The sequence below is a fragment of the Arachis ipaensis genome, chromosome B6 (assembly GCF_059453495.1).
Source record: "Arachis ipaensis isolate K30076 ecotype BB chromosome B6, ASM5945349v1, whole genome shotgun sequence".
Classification (NCBI taxonomy): Eukaryota; Viridiplantae; Streptophyta; class Magnoliopsida; order Fabales; family Fabaceae; genus Arachis; species Arachis ipaensis.
In genome coordinates this window covers 88,247,462-88,265,357 of record NC_142441.1, presented here as the reverse complement: position 1 = coordinate 88,265,357, position 17,896 = coordinate 88,247,462, and the positions used below count along the sequence as shown (strand labels likewise).

Below are 17,896 nucleotides of genomic sequence, written 5' to 3'. Positions count from 1 at the left end.
GGATTGGTTCCCTTTTCCGAGGGTTGTATGTAGTGACACGTATCGTAGCGGTTGTACTGGGGTATCTCCCAGTCTGAACAGGCTGTTAGGCTATGCTCTAAGATCCTTTTCTTCTAAGCCGAGCTTGTCGAAGGCAGTATAAGATATCGGCGAAGCTTCCTTGGTCTATTAATGTGCGGTAGAGATTGGCGTTTGCTAGTATGATGGTAATGACCATGGGGTCGTCGTGTCGTGAGATGATACCGGATGCATCTTCTTTGGTGAATGTGATTGCAGGGATGTCGGGAGCTTCCTCCTTTCCTTCGACATGATATACTTCTTTGAGATATCTTTTGTGGGATGATTTGGAGATTCCTCCTCCTGCAAATTCTCCGTGTACCATATGGACATGTCTTTCTGGCGTACGAGGTGATCGCTCGACTCGTCCGACATCTTCATCCCTTCTTATCTTTCTTTGATCATCATCTCAGGTGGCCAGAAACTGATCTAGTTTTCCTTCTCTCACTAATTTTTCTATGATGTTTTTTAAGTTAAAGCATTCGTTGGTGGAATGCCCTCGGACTCGGTGATATTCACAGTATTCGTTCCGATTTCCTCCACCTCTTTTGCCTTTGAATGGTCGAGCTGGGGGTATCTTTTTCGTATGGCAGACTTCTTTGTAAACATCTACCAGGGATACCCTAAGAGGGGTGTAATTGTGATATTTTTAATTTTTTCCCCTTGTCGATCTTCCTTCTTTTTGGATTATTTATCTTTGTCTCGGTAGGAGAATCCGGATTTTGAGGTTTCTCCCAACCGAGAGTTTTTTTCCATGTTGATATATTTTTCCGCTCGCTCCTGCACCTCATCCAGAGATGTGGGATATTTCTTCGATATAGATTGGCTAAAAGGTCCCTCTCGTAGGCCATTGATGAGGCCCATGATGACGGCCTTTGTTGGCAAGCTTTGTATGTCTAGGCACATTTTGTTGAATCTCTCCATGTAGTTGCAAAGACTTTCCCGATCTCCTTGCCTGATTCCTAGTAGACTGGGGGCATGTTTGGCCTTGTCTTTTTGGATGGAGAATCTGGCCAGAAATTTTTTGGCTAGGTCGTCAAAGCTTGAGATGGACTTAGGAAGTAAGTTATCGAACCATCTAATTGCTGTCTTCGTGAGAGTCGTTGGAAAAGCTTTGCAGCGAACAGCGCTCGAGGCGTCGGTGAGGTACATTCTGCTTCTGAAGTTGCTGAGGTGATGGTTGGGATCTGTAGTGCCATCATACAGAGTCATATCCGGGAGTTTGAAGTCCTTAGGAATTTTAGATTTCATGATGTCCCTAGTGCATGGATCTTGATCTTTGCGTGAATTGTCCTCAGGGGTGGTCCTGGTAGCCTTTGCTTTGAGATCGGCTTCGAGTTGTAGGATTTTATCTTCTAGCTCTCGACGTCGCCTTACCTCTCTTTGTAGATCCTTGCCAACTTCTCGTTGATGCTGGCTTTCTTTTTTAAGTTGCTTTAAACGATTTTGAAGTGCTTCTATTACTCCTGGATTTGATGAGTTTTTGTCTCCGTTAGACTCCGGAGTATCTTTTGGTGTAGCGTCCGCATTTTTGTGCGGCGTTCTGTCCTCTAGATCTGAATCATGGTCGTTGTCATGGTCATCCGCCATGATGATGGGATGACTTCCAGGTCCCCGGCAATGGCGCCAATGTTCTGAGGGTTACCTGAAACTGTAGGCCGATCTCGAATGAGATCTTCTGTACTAGTCGGAGATGACGTCTCCGGCTGGCTGGTGGCGGCCGGAGCTGTTATGTCCGACTGGTTGGACTGGCTTCACTTCTGATCCTTGGTCACCGGAGGGTGGGGGTACCTGCAAGAGACTCCGATGCTTAAGTTAGCATGGGCATTAAGCAGGTTTATTGTAGAATCAGAGTATGAGTTATACCTGGGTGCTCCAGTGTATTTATAGTGGTTGTAGAGTGACCTTTTTAGATAAGATAAGTTAGTTATCTTATCTTATCTTTATCTTTGAGTTGAGGTCAGCTTATCTTCAAGGGAATCGCCTTTATCTCTATAGGCTTGGACGGCCTGTGGATTTGGGTCGTGTTCCTCTATTTGGGCCCTTTATTTGGGCTTCCTGTCGATTTGACCGACCTCTTTGAGAAGAGGTCGGATAGTCTGACCTGAAGAGGTCGGTCACTTTTGTCGCCAATCATCCCAGGTCGGGTAGCTCGACCCAGGGTATGAACAATTATTAAAGTATCAACAAAGTCATCATCTATTTTTTTGTCTATTTTAAATTTAAAAAGTGATAAGAATGTCGTTGATTTTTTGTCTATTTTAAATTAAAAAGCGACAACATTGTCGTCGATTTTAATAGCTATATTTTTTATTCATTTTTTTATTTGAAAATAGTATACAATTAATACCAATAAATTTTTAAATATAAAAATAAAATTTATACTAAAGATTAAAAAATGAGGCAAATAAATTTTTGAAGAATATTCTATTATTATGTATCAATATGATGCCTAATAATATTGATTCACAAGAAGAAAACTATACATATAAAAATACTGAAATACACGTAAAATTAAATAACAAAACAACTTCCAAACTTTTTTCCATTATGTGTGCTAATTATGAAACTTTACATATAAAAATACTGAAATAAGGTGAAGAGAACTACTCGCTTACAAGACCCAAGAACTTAAACTAAACTTCAAAAAGGTTTTGATGAAAAGGAACAAAGCTTTGGGCTTCAAAGTTCAAACACTACATATTATAGTTTCCAATCTATGGGATCTATTCCCCTTTTCTCCAGAAGCTGGTTTGTGCGAGAGAAGTGCCTGCTCAGATGGATTCAGAATACACAAGATAGAAAGTAAGCATGAAAACTGGTTTAGGGGGATGATAAATAGATAACTGATTAACGTGGTTTTCAAAATATTTTTTTAGTAATATATGAGATCTACGTCTCTATTCATTTAAGTGGAAACCAAGATATGGCTCAATGTGTCAGCGGAACAGAATGTGAAACAGCTATTTCAGATCACTTGCCATGAAGATGAATAATGAAAACCAGTGGTGGAGTAGGAGAAAAGTGAAAAATGTTTTTTAATACAATAATGCCAAGTTGATGAAAGAGATTAAAAGAATGTTTGTATTTTAGACTGTGATGACTAAATATATTTGCACTCTCCACTTAATCAACCAAGCATGATGCTAACACTTACAACTTCCACTTTAGAACTCTGCAGGTCCTATTATAGAGCAGTAGTATTGTGTATATTATTTACCAATTCAGAAGTTCTTCTTGCGCTCATTATTTACCAAATTAACACAATTAAATTATACTTCAAAACAACCTTACCTGCACCCAAATAAGCCTTTATTTGCAGACAAACCAGAAGGAAGTGCAGCTTGAAGTATATGATGTTTTGTTGCATCAATTAACCTGAGTATGCACTCAATACAAGCTCATCAACAAATTTTGCAGAAATTATCTTCCAAGCAAGGAAAGAAAATAGTCCAAATTAGTTTATAGAAACTCTTCTGGGAGCAGCTTATAATTTTATACATTATAGATGTACATTTGCATAAAAAACATGCTTGTCATCTATTTCTGAAAAAGAGACAATAAATACTTGAAGTTTAATCTTTTCTGATCAAGCTAACTACATAAACCCAGGATGCCGACTCTACATTTAGTTTCTAAAGCTTGTAAGCTTTTAGTGTGTTATACAATAGAGGTAGTACCTAGATTTCTCCCGAGCATAGTTGCCCCACAACAGAAAGACAACACCTTCCCTTTTCTGTGAGATTGTTTTGATAACAGCATCACTAAATTGTTCCCATCCCTTTTTTGCATGAGAGTTTGCTTGATGTTTCCTAACTGAATTCACAAAGTATTTGTTAAAAGTCAACACTTCAGTACAAGCATAAAACACTAAAGATAGGTAAGAACAATATCCCACTAGATTAATCTGCAAATAACACAGCAAAAAATAGTACACATATAACTAAACAAAATAACTGATTGCACGTTCATTAAAATAACTGATTGCACGTCCACTAAAATAATAGCACACCATCCTAATTTGGTTTCCATCTCCAAATCTAGAATACTTTGATTTGTAGGGACCTGAAAATGGAAAAGAAAATAGTTGTTATTAACCTTACATTTCTCTTAACTCTAATTAGTCCTTAGAAATATTTCAACTTCTAGAATGATGATAGACCCTCTTCAGCTACTGTACAATAAACCACAACCTCTAAACTTGAATATTGGGAGTTTGGGACTCTATGAGAAAAAAAGGGGTATTGGGACTCTTGATAGAAATGGAATGTGCGATGTTATCTCAATTCTCAAGTTCAAATAACTTGGTTACTGGTAAATCAATTTGCCAAGAAAATCATGTCACAATACAAAAACAGTTGATGGTACATTGTCAATTTCTCATTCAGCCTACAATAACATTAGTCGCAAGGAATGTACTTTAATTAAATTAATGTGACAAGGATAATAGAAAGTAACAATACTAATAAAAATAATTGTTCTTAAAATACTAAAATGGAAGTCAGATTTTTTTTCCCTCCAAAGAAATGCAGCAGAGCATGGTCGCATTTTACTTTGGTTCATTAGAAAAAGAGCAGGCACTAGGCCAGAAAAAACAACACACATATCGACCCTGCATATGCTTCACCTTTGCAAAAAAAAAATGTGATTACAATGAGCAAAAATTAGAAATTGAATATTGAAGCATCTTCAACGAAAACAAGGATCAAACAGTTCATCTCAATAAAATCAATCCAAAGAAGTGGTTATACTTGGGAATGAAAGAGCCCTACAAGCACAGGAAGCAAGATCTAGCAAATACATAATACTAGACTGAAAACACAGTAACAACATGGTCATCAATGTCAAAACAACATCTATCTTTTGTGATCGATCTTAACTCGTTGGAATGTTAGATAAATGTTTCATGTTTCTTCAATGCAATTAATTATGTATATCTATGTCTATATTATTCCCAATGTAATTAAACTGATCTTAACATTTAGGATTCGTAACAATAAAATTGCATATAGCAAAGTCTAGATTGACATGCAAGAAACAGCAACAACTTCACTTACCAATTCGAGCAAGACGATTTATCTATCGAGGGATGGAGCTTCTGAACTTTAATTTATCCATCAAACGTCTCCCATCATTTTGGTGAGACGATCGCCACTCTCGCCAACGGAGATGTTGAGGACAAGCTTCTGAGGTGAAATGGAGAAAGCAGAAATTGGGGTAAAATGTAACCTGTGAATTAGGGGGAAACGAGTGAGGCGGGGAATAAGAGCGGGGGTAATTTATTGTTGATAAAAATCGACAGAAAAGTAGTCGATTTTAGTTAAAAAATAAATTAACATCCTGACCGTCGATTTTATATAATAGATCTAACACCATTCATTTAATTTTTGCAAAGAATCTCTATCATTTAAATTTATCGACAATAGGGGCCGTCGATATTATAAATATTAAAATAGACGAAGTATTTGTCGATTTTAAAGAAAAAGCATTTTCACCCTATTTACAGTCGACGTTACGACGATAATATTAAAGTCGCCAAAAAAATAGATGACTTTATCATCGATTTTAATATTTTTATTTCTGAATTATTTTTTTATTGTATCGACGAAAAACTATCGAAAAATATCGACATTAAATCTAACCGTCGACTTTTGGCATCGATAATTACAATATTTTTTGTAGTGTCTACAAATTCAACTAAACACAACTTTTTCTTAACATAAAATTTTATCATATAGAATTTATAATTCTTGACTCTTCTAGCATATTTCAGTCAATATAAAGTCTAGCATGTTGGCATCAATTTTGTACCCCTGCAAATATAAACAATGAAAACCAAAATTAAAAAATAACACATAACATTATCTCATCCGAGTAAAAATTAAGTTAGAACTTACAAGTTAAAATTAACTAATTCTTTAAGAATCTATTCTCAAAGTTCAAAACTAGCCAATCAAGAATGCAAATTATCAAGAATTACAAATTCAATATATAAACTTGGGCTAATTAATCACAATTCAATCACAACTTAGTGAGCAAAGTTATTAAATTTACATAAGTATCAATTGTCAAACAATCACTACAAAACACAATTTTCACCAAAATCTTCATAACAAATATACTTGAATTTTTTTTATGCTTTTACACTCATAAAGTTCCATAATGAGGTTTATGTCAAAATACAAGATAAAAACATAGAGAAGCACCTAAACACTATCAAGTAAAACATAAATGGTAAGGTAACTTGGCCTTGTATTTCCAACAATCTTCTATTACACATAAAAAGGAAAATACAGAGAAATAATATATTGATCATTACCAGTTGCTATGATACTCTCACCCAGTGCGAGGATAGCCCCAGGTGGACTCATGAAACAGCTTTTAGGTGCAGTCGTTTGAAACTGCATATACATATGAAATAATAATAAAAAAAAGGAATCTTGTCAAGATGTATAGCTAAGTTATCCTATTGATTTAAAATCATAACATATATCAATAATCAATTAATATAGTGGTATCGAATTGTTCTCCTGCAAACTATTACAAAGTAAGTAAGAAACAAAGAATACGCAATTGAGTTCAAAGCCAAAGTAACTCAATAGTAACAAAAACTAGAAATGGGGAAAAGGAAATGCTAAAAGAGGGGAATAAATAAATAGTTTTAGATATTCACTCTACCTTGAAAGCTACATAGGATTTAATGGTATTTTTAATCCTGATAGCACTCCTAACTTGTTTGCCTGGCTCATCTACAGAAGATAGCAAGGAACGATTAGACATCCACATAACACAAGGATTAGATTGAGCAATCATCCACAACATCAGCACAAAGAATCGTATCTATTGGATAAAGATCAAAATCACGCATTGAGCAAAAAAATATGAACACAAGCAGTGTGTGACGTCAACACATGCTGAATTGCTAAGACAGGAAGACGCAACAGAAGCACAAAGAACTTGCAATCTTTTTGCTAACTATCTCATTTATTAAACCTATTACTTTCAGACTTTATGGTTGAGACTTGTCGATTAGAAACATCCATAGGATTTACCTGATGATAAGTAGGCTAAACTGTACAAAGTATTTAATCTTCCATAGCATGTACATTAGGGTGTCACATTGTTAACATGAAAATTTAACGTCCTAAAAGAGAAAACATGAATACAGAAAAGCATTCAAGGCACACAAAATGGATGGACCTGTTTTGTTATAATTTATAAAGGTAAATGTACGTTAGCAGGAATTCATGTTGAATGCTTATCTGCCAACTTTTCATCTAAATCAAATTCTCAAGTTCCAACATCATAACAAGCATGAAAAATTTGCTACCAAATTTTCAATAAAAACAATAAGATTAGTAACGTACTTAACCCTGTGCAAATTAGACACCTCTGTAATAGTTTTTCTCATCTTTGAGGTCTCTCGATTGATCTGAGTCTCAATGGCGCAAAGCCTTCTAGAATGTTCAGCAACTTGGCTTTCTTTTCTCAGCACTGTTCTCCTATGAGCCGCTACTCTCCTCTCCTTGTCTCTCTCAAACTTAACCACCAAAAATAAAATCAAATCAACAAAATAAGAATAACTTTATGAATACCCAGATATTAAAATTACACCAAACAAAAAAGTAGCTCAGAATTTTAGATAGAAATAAAAAATTGAACTTCTCAGTGAACCATTAGTAGCAAAGGTCTCGATTGGTACCAGCGGCGAGTTACAACAGTTGAGAATTGAATGAAGTTGCAGCGGCAAGGAAGACGGCCATGACAACAGCAGCAACCCCCTTTCTGCAACGACGGCAACAGAAGCTTCGCTGGCAGTGAGTGTGGTTCGACGGTGGTGACGCGGATGACTCCCTTCCTTTCCCGCCGTTCTTCCTCCTCTCCTCTACTCAGATCGGCGTCGACGGCGGTGAGGGAAACTGCGGGACGTTGCGTGTGATGGCGGCAACAGCAACTTGAACGGTGACGGTTCGAGCTTGATGGAAGGCAGAACGGCGATGGCAAGGCACGAACGATGGTGACTCTAGGCAGCAACCCCTCCTTCGCGAGTTGTCCCTCTCTGCGCGAGCTCTCTCTTCTCGACAGCACAACGGCGACTCTCTCCTCTGGGCTCGACAGTTTGGTAGCGGCGGAACGGGCTGGGTGCGGCGGCAACAAGCGGGCAACTCTCTTCTCTTCTCTTCCCTCGTTGATCTCTGCGTGGGTGGGTTTGTTGTGAAGTGTGTGTGTGTTTCGTCGAAAGGGGGGTTTGTATGGCTTAAGGAGATGGGTTAGGGGAAATTAGGGTTTTTTTTGTTTAATTTGAGAATTTTGGAATTTAGGATTAGAAATTAAAGATTTTATAAAGGAATAAGGATAAATATGAATAGATATTTTGATAAAATTAGAGGGTTGAATTATTTTAAAATTAAATATACTCTATTAAAAATATTTAAAAATATTATTTATCAACATAGTACTTAGTTTAATTAATTATTTTTAATTTAAATTATAAAATAAAAATATAAAATAACCAATTACAATAAAATTCACAAAAATATTAATTAACTTAACTCTAAATATTCATAAAACTAATTTAATTACTTTAGATTAGTTTCTAAAAATATAGAATTCAAATTAATAAAATAAATCATAATTTATTTATAATAGAAATTAAGTTTAATTACTCTGTTGGTTCCTATAGTTTCGCAAAATTTTTAATTAGGTCCCTATACTTTTTTTTTTCTTTTAATTGGGTTCCTGCACCAATTTTTTTTTTTATTTAGGTCCCTTTTGGCAGTATTTGGCTTAATTATATAGGGACCCAACTAAAAAAAATAGTGTAGGGACTCAAATAAAAGGGAAAAAAAGTGTAGGGACCCAATTAAAAAAATAAATTGGTGCAAGGACTCGATTAAACGAAAAAAAAGTATAGGGTCCTAATTAAAAATTAACTATAGGGAATAACATAGTAATTAAACCTATAAATTATTTAAATTAAACAATATAATTCTTCCATTACTGAATTTTAATCTCTATCATGCAAAATATTGAATTATAATAAAATTACATAAGAATCTTGTTTAATATAAAAATCAGCCGAACAGATACTTTGTGACAAAAATTTTTATATTTTGTGACAAACAAAAAACTTGTTACAAACAATATTGAATTTTGTGACAAATTATTTTTTTTTTACAAAATAATTAAAGTTTTTGAAACAAATGGATATTTTGATACAAAATATTTTAAACTTTTGCAACAAAATACCGATTCGTTACAAAAGCCAATATAATTTGTAACAAAAAAAATTAAGTCATTACAAAATAACAAAATATTTTGTAACAAATTATATTGTTGTCACAAAACATTATTATTATGTAACAATTACTAATTTTTGTTACAAATGTTCCATTTTCTTGTAGTGTTGTATTGGAGTTGGGTGTGTTATCCTTGGTTGTGAAAGACAGTGACAAACAAATCAGATGGTCAGATTTAGGAAACCAAAAATCGGACCTTCCTATTTAGATTTTCTAAATTTCTAAAATTCTTTTTCACAAAATCTACCCTCATATTTGGATTTTTTTGAATTTTTCAAAATTCTTTGAGAAAACCTACTCTCAGATTTAGGTTTTCTGCAACTTTATTTTTCTTTTCAAAAAACCTATCCACCGATTTGTTTCCCCTTTAAAATAAAAAACTAACCCTACATAAATCGGAGGTTCAATTTGATTTTCCCATAAATTTGAATTTACTTTGTCAAAAATTGGACATTCGGTTTGTTCGTACCAGCCAAATTTGAGCCTCCGATTTGCAATTAGAAATTAAAAAAAATCCATATTAATAACGAACACCACTAATCCATAATTGAGCATAACACATGCTCATTCTCTTTTACTATAAAATTGAGCCTTTAAAATTACCTAACCTTAAGCCTTTTAAACTTCTCAGTTTTTACCCACTTGCTAAAATTGATGTAATTGAAGAAATTAAAAATACCTCCACCCATATTTTATTTCCATGAGCTATCCATTTAAGAGTACATATCTGATAGATATTTTACAACAATCATATCTTTATTACAAGTTGGCTTACAAATAATAACTACCTTATTTTTCTTTAACAGATCATGGAATGAGTTATTTATCAAGGCCCAATCTACAGAACTACAATATTGAGAGACAAAATGAATCATATGCAGAAGAGCATCAAGGTAAAATTGTGTTGTTTAAGCAGTTCTCAATTCCATATCATGTTTAAATTGAATTAAATTAAAAAGTGAGGAACATTTTTCAACTTTGTTTCGATTCACACATACAAATAGTTGACTTGCTACCTTCTGCCTTACTAACAAAATCATAATATTACATTACAGGAGAACCAGACCAGCAGCACGATATTCATAATGACTCAGAACCAATGCCACACGGTTAACAGCAAAAAGAATTATTCCCGCTTTTTTCAAAATAGCCCTATACAATTTCAAACTCACTATATTTTTCATATCACAGGTTATCTAGACCTTGGAGATTCGAATTTCAAATGCCGACATTGTGGAGCTGAGTTTTGGTATCAAGAACAAATTAACAAAAGCTATAATGCAAGGAATCCAACTTTCACTTTGTGTTATCGTCAGGGCCAAGTTGAATTACCTAAATTACAGGAAGCGCCTCAAATATTGAATGATCTAATTTTTTGTTGTGATGCAAAGGCTACTCACTTTCAAAAAACACGCGCACATACAATAGTATGTTTGCTTTACCTTCTTTGGGTGGAAAAATAGATAGATGGTCCTCCTACATTTATATTACATGGTCAAAATTATCATTTAACGGGAAGCTTATTACCAAAAGAGGGAAGTCAGCAAAATTTGCACAACTTTATATCTATGATACACAAAATGAGATCAAAAATCGCAGTTCCATTCTTAGGTATTAATTTAGTATTACTTCAATCTTGCCTCTATTTATTAAGCTTTATTTCATAGTGAGCATAATTTATACACAACAAAACCAACCAATGGAATTTGGAGATCATATCTAATGTTATTAAAATGTTAGATCAACATAACATTCTTGCAAAAAGTTTTCGCATGGTACGAGACGTAATTAGAACTAATCAACAAACTAATGTTCATTTACGGCTTATTGGAAAAAAGGGCAAAGATGGAAGGCGATATAATCTACCATCTGTTGATGAGGTTGCAGGTTTAGTTGTTGGAGATTTTGATTCAAATACAAAAGAAAGAGATATTATTATCAAAACAAAATCTGGCCAACTTCAACGAATTTCAGAATTCAACCCATCATATTTAGGATTACAATATCCTTTACTATTTCCTTATGGTGAAGACGGGTGGAGAGAAAACATCCTTTTAAACAAATTGCCAAAAAATTCTACACAGGAAATCTCCTACGTTACCATGAGGGATTTTTTTGCATTTAGAATCCAGCATAGACCAAGTCATGAAGGTATTTTGTTGTATTCTCGACGACTTTTTCAACAGCTTTTAGTTGATGCATTCTCAATGGTTGAAGCGGCTAGACTTAAATATGTATACTCAAAGCAAAGACAATTCAGAGCTGAAATCTATAAAGGTCTGAAAGATGCAATTCTGAACGGTGAAACTGAGGCATCGTCACTAGGCAAGCGCATTATTTTACCTGCAACATTCACAGGGGGACCACGATATATGATTCAGAATTACCAAGATGCAATGGCAATTTGTAGGTCAATTAGTTATCTAGATTTATTTACAATAGTAACCTGCAACCCCCAGTGGGAAAAATTGAAGCACTATTATAAGGAAAAGAATTTAAAACCTGAAGATAGACCAGACATGGTTTGTAGATTATTCAGGGCAAAGTTGGACATACTCACCAAAGCTATCCAAAAGAATAGAATTTTTTGTACATGAAGGGCAGGTAATACTCCAAACTCGCGCTTTTCATGGGAAAATGTTAACTATTTCAATCCATTATAATACAATCATACTTAATGCATATCTATTATTGCAGTTATATATGCTATTGAGTTTCAGAAGCGTGGATTACCGCATGCACATATACTACTATTTCTTGCGCAAGAGCAAAAATTCCCTGGTCCTGATGCATAGACAACATTATCTCAATAGAAATTTCATATCAGAATCTGGATCTAGAATACTATCAGACAATTAAGGCTTTTATGATGCATGGACCCCGTGGAATTGCAAACAAAAATTCACCTTGCATGGAGATGGTGTTTGCACCCGACATTTTCCTAAAAAAATTGTACAATTTACCACGATCGATCAAAATGGATATCCACTTTATAGACGTCAAAATGACGGTTATACCATTGAGGTTTCAGGTATTCTTTTGGATAATCGTTATGTTGTGCCACATAATAAGTTCTTATTAATGAAGTATGGTGCTCATATCAATGTTGAATGGTGCAATCAATAAAGATTGATAAAGTATCTTTTTAAGTATGTTAACAAAGGGAAGTGATCGAGTCACGGCTTCTTTTTATTCAACTTCAACGCTTCCCAATTCTAATTCAATCATAGATGAAGTGAAAATGTATTATGATTGTCGGTATATCTCTCTATGTGAATCTGCTTGGAGAATATTTGCATTTGGTATTCACTGTAGAAGACCTTCAGTTGAACGGTTAAGCTTTCACTTGCCCGATGAACAACTAGTTATCTTTGAAGATCAAGACAATTTGCAAAGAACTGTTGATAAAGAAACAATTAAAGAATCCATGTTCATAGCTTGGTTTCAAGCAAACACAGAGTATGAGGCAGCTAGACAATTAACTTATAACAATTTTCCGACTGAAATTTTTTGGAAACGCAGCCTTAGAATATGGGAGCCTAGAAAAACAAACACTGTTATTGGTAGATTATTCTTTGTCCCTCCATCTGCAGGTGAATTATACTATTTAAGAATGTTACTCAACATTGTTAAAGGGTCAAGAAGCTATGAAGAACTTTGGTCTTTCAATGATGTTGTTTATCCTACATTCAGAGACGCATCTTACACGCGTGGGTTACTTGATGATGATCAAGAATACATTAATTCTATTGAAGAAGCAAGTCATTGGAGTTCTGGATTTATCTGAGAAAGTTGTTTGCAAATCTTTTGTGGTCAAATTCAATGACTCGGCCTGAAGTAGTTTGGCAAAAATGTTGGACTTTACTTTTAGATGGGATACTACATAATCATATAGCTATGTTCAATTTACCATGTTTGAACTTATTCTTTAATATATTTTGCTGCAACTTTCTTCATCAAATGTCCACATGATATCATTTATTATGTTGATATTAATATCAAAATTGTTGAAACTTTTTAGCAAATATAAATGTCACAATGTACAATCAAATGTCTTAAGGTGTTTTTAGGGTGAATTTTCTAATACTCATTTTCAATTTTAATTGCAGATTTGGTTTTATCAAATGATGAATTATCAGAGCTTACTCTAATAGAGATTGAACAAATACTTAACAACAATGGCAAAATACTTCGAGAATATGCAACAATGCGATTTCCCAACATGGATAACATCCACAGCATGAGACATGGCTCTTTGCAAAACAAATTAATATTGGATGAACTCCGTTATGATCGAGTTATGTTGGCTAAGCAACACAAGCAATTTTTATCACAAATGACAACAGAACAAAAATATGTATATGACCCAAATCCTTCAAGCTGTCAATTCAGATATGGGTATGGAGCTACAGGAAAGACTTTCATTTGGAATACTATCTCAACTACTCTTAGATCAAAGGGTCAAAAAGTCCTAACAGTTGCTTCAAATGGAATAGCTTCACTCTTGCTATCTGGAGGAAGAACAGCTCATTCCAGGTTTGCAATCCCCCTAACTCCTGATGAATATTCCACCTATAATATAAAACAATGAAGCCCACTAGCTTAGTCAATTTTGGCAACCAGACTTATTATTTGGGATAAAGCACCAATGATGAATAAATTTTTCTTTGAAGCACTAGATCAAACTATGAGAGACTTGCTTCAGCACATAAATCATTCAAGTTTACAGTTGCCATTTGGGGGGAAAACAGTCGTCTTTGGTGGTGATTTTAGGCAAATCCTCCCAGTGATAACAAAGGTATCTAGACAAGATATTGTTAATGCATTGATTAATTCCTCTTATCTATGGCATGAATGCAAGTTATTAAGTTTAACTCAGAATATAAGATTAAGGTCTTCAATAGAAGATGAAAGCGTAAGAGAACAAAAAGAATTTGCACAGTGGATCCTTGATTTAGGAGATGGAAAGCTTGCTCATTCAGAAGATGGATACAATGTGGTCCCTATACCACCTGAACTCTTAATTACAAATTTTAATGACCCAATTCCTACAATTGTTGAAGCTACATATAGTGACTACCTAAAGGATCCCACAAAGTTCAGGAATTTGCATGGCCGTACTATTTTGGCTCCAACAGTCAACATTGTTGAACAGGTTAATGATTATATGCTAGCTTTAAATAAAAATGAAAAAAAAAGTTTATCTCAACTCCGATTCACCTTCCTTTAAAGAAAGTGCAGCAGACAATCTGGCATCAATGCACACTCCAGAATTTTTGGCAACTATTAAATCTCCCGGACTTTGAAATCATGAGCTTTGCTTTAGGCAAGGCTGTCCTGTCATGCTTATTAGAAATATTGATCATTCAGTAGGCCTTTATAATGGTACTAGATTAGTTATCACAAGGCTTGGCAACAAAGTTATCGAAGCAGAAGTCTTATTATGATCTAATATTGGTGAAAAGGTTTTCATACCTAGGATGACATTAACTCCTTCGGATACAAAACTGCCATTTAAGTTTCAACGAAGGCAATTCCCTTTGATGCTCTCATATGCCATGACTATAAATAAAAGTCAAGGACAATCATTGGATTATGTTGGGTTACTCCTTAAACAGCCAGTATTCACACATGGCCAACTATATGTTACAATATCAAGAATTACTAATAAATATGGACTGAAGATTGTTATTTCTCATGACAATTCAAATAATTACACTAAAACCAACAATGTCGTTTATCATGAAGTTTTTAGAAATATTTGATTTTGCCGCTGTATTGTGTCACACACAATAAGTAAGGATTATATTCTCAATTTCTTTGAATTATTTCTTAACTATTTCTTCCTTATTTATGTCTCAATATTTTCTTTCTAAAATTTTACCAAGTTTTACCCTTATCATTCTATCTATATGTTGTACACATTATTAATTTACAAACTCACTTGGTATTTATGTTGTTTATTGCAGCACAGCTATCAAATTTAGAATGGAAAATTTGCACTTTTGCTTCAACAAACAAATTTTCTTTTCTTGCCATGTATTTATACTAATTTACCATGTTTAATTAATGCATGATCCAGAATTATTATTTACATCATTTTCATCATATTTCTAAGCTTCATAAATGTAGATGACAAACATATCATTATCCAATTTCTATATTTTCTTCTCATATATCTGTTATTAATTGCTCAAACTTAATCACCCACTCGCGCATATGCGCGGGCCTCTTGCTAGTTATATATAAAAACTATAATCATCCCTCACAACACCAAAATTTACCTTATTTTTATTTTTATTGTTTTTTTTATAAGTCTTTTGACTAAATCTTATAGTGGTCCATCAGATTTACGACTTACACTAATTTGATTCTCTAAATTCTAACGACAAGATAGTAGTCTTCTAAATTGAGCTCTGGCCACCTTATTGGTCCATGAACCTTTTTTCGGTGCTAACTCAACAAACACAGTAATGATGTGGCTTTTCCTTATCACCTTGGACTGGAGTGAAATGACTACATTTTAGTTTGAAGGTCAAAATGATATGTAACAATTGTTACGACATGTAAAAATCGTTTTAGATGCCAATAAGAGTCATAAAGACAAAATTTTGTCCTTTATTGGGGACTAAACATAAACATCAAAGTTTCACATCAGTCCAGCGTGGCAAGAGAGTGCCATATCATTATTGTGCTTGTTGATTCAGTGCAAAAAAAGAGTTTATGGACCACTATAGTGTCCGAAACTTAATCTAGGGGACCAAATAAAACACAGACATAAAGACACAAAATGACATAGACACGATAAAACATAAAATTTGAGAACTTGTTTGATACTCATAAACATAATACTACTTCCAATTTACCATTCTAACAAAATGACAATGTTATCCCTATCACAAACTATTAACATCACCTCTTACCATTATTTCAGTTCAAATTACCACCATTAAAACCACTATAACCACCTCTCTACCACCATTTCAATACAAATTATAACTATTAATAATGATAAATAGAGAATAAATTAAAAATTTAGATCAATCTAATTTAATATATAAACACAATTTTCAATCAAAATCTAAATAAAAAAATATATGAATTAAAAAATTAAAATAGAGAACTAGATGGTTCTGGCAACGATGAAGAGAGGCGGAAGAATTGTAAAAAAAGACGGAGGCAAAACTGAAAGAGGCGGAGAGACGAAAGTAGATCTATGAGGCTGATTGAGAGAGGGAGAAGGAGGCACGACAGAGGCGATGGCGGTAAATTTGACAAAGATAGATACAAAGCAAAGTCGGCGATGAATCTAAGCAGAGGGAGGCTCGAAAATAAGGAAGCAGAGAAGAGTTTAGGCAATGGAGATAATGAAGATGAGGAGGAGAAGGATGAGGAAGAGGAGGAGGAGGCAGTGGAGATAAGGAAGATGAGGAGAGGCAACAAAAAAGGACAAAGAAATGGAGGCGATAGAGAAGGACAAAGAAGATGATGAGGCGGCAGTTGGAGTGGGAGGCATGGAGGAAGAAAGAGGGCATTGAAAAAGAAGGTAGGAAAGAAGAGAAAAAGAAGTGAATTAGGGTTAAATGAAGAAGGGTATAAATGGAAATAGAAAAAGATAGTAACGACAAAGGTGGAAATTAAAAACTATGTCTGTGTCTCAAATGTGTGTCACAGGTTAAAGGTGGAACACTAAAAACATGTATTTTATGTTCATGTGTGTGTCGCCGTATCTATGATAATTTTATGTCTCATTAAACAAACAATATACATATGTCACTGTGTCTATGTCTCTGATGAATATGGACACCAACCAAACAGGCCGTTAGAATCTAGAGGACCAAATTTGCGAAAATTGTGAATCTGAGAAACCACTATAGAATACTGGAGAGTGAAAACATTTTTCTGAAAGTCTCAACATCTATGAACCCTTAACTCTCTTAATCATATTGTTTTCTCACTCGTTTATTATTGCCTTTGTTAAATTTCCTGTTTTTATACTAAGTGTTCTTGAAATCTTAAGTTTTTCGTCTAACTAGAATAATCAATTGACTATTGCTTTGCTTCATCTGTTAAATTGTCGTAGAAATTATAATCCACTCCCGTGGTATTATTTAAGACGATTCGGTACACTTGCCAATAGTTTATAGTTTGTAAAATCCACATCATGTTTCAACAATTCTTTAATTTCATAAAGATTTTAGTCCATATGAGTTGCTGCAAGTTAATTTAATATTTTTTTAATCAACAAATCTACACTGTAACTCCATGATAATTTTCAATTATTGTGCACGTACTTGGAGACAGTGATGGTCATATTACATCTCTTTTATCATCAATTAGAGTTTAGATTGTAATTAAAATCTATTGTATCAGGTAAATTTTTTTCCCAAGAATATGACTCTCTAGATTTCATAACTTGTAGTATACTATATGCTTCCATGTAGTAATTAGGAAGTGTCATTTATGTTCTGGTCTTCCTCTCTCTTTTAATTTACCTAGCCACCTGATAGGATTAATATTGGGCTAGTCCAATTAGAGAA

At 34.1% G+C, this 17,896-nt stretch overlaps 2 protein-coding genes across 2 annotated transcripts; both read left to right on the top strand.

The window, feature by feature from the left end:
* Positions 1-12,597: 12,597 nt before the first annotated feature.
* On the top strand, positions 12,598-13,947 carry LOC148561672 (uncharacterized). The gene is made up of 2 exons (XM_088490779.1): positions 12,598-12,949; positions 13,466-13,947. Exons 1-2 carry the CDS (start codon positions 12,598-12,600, stop codon positions 13,945-13,947), a joined length of 834 nt encoding a protein of 277 aa, XP_088346905.1.
* A 96-nt stretch (positions 13,948-14,043) lies between these two features.
* LOC148561671 (uncharacterized) lies at positions 14,044-15,121 on the top strand. Its single transcript, XM_088490778.1, has 2 exons — positions 14,044-14,511; positions 14,975-15,121. The coding sequence occupies exons 1-2, from the start codon at positions 14,044-14,046 to the stop codon at positions 15,119-15,121; spliced, it is 615 nt and encodes a 204-aa protein (XP_088346904.1).
* Positions 15,122-17,896: the final 2,775 nt, after the last annotated feature.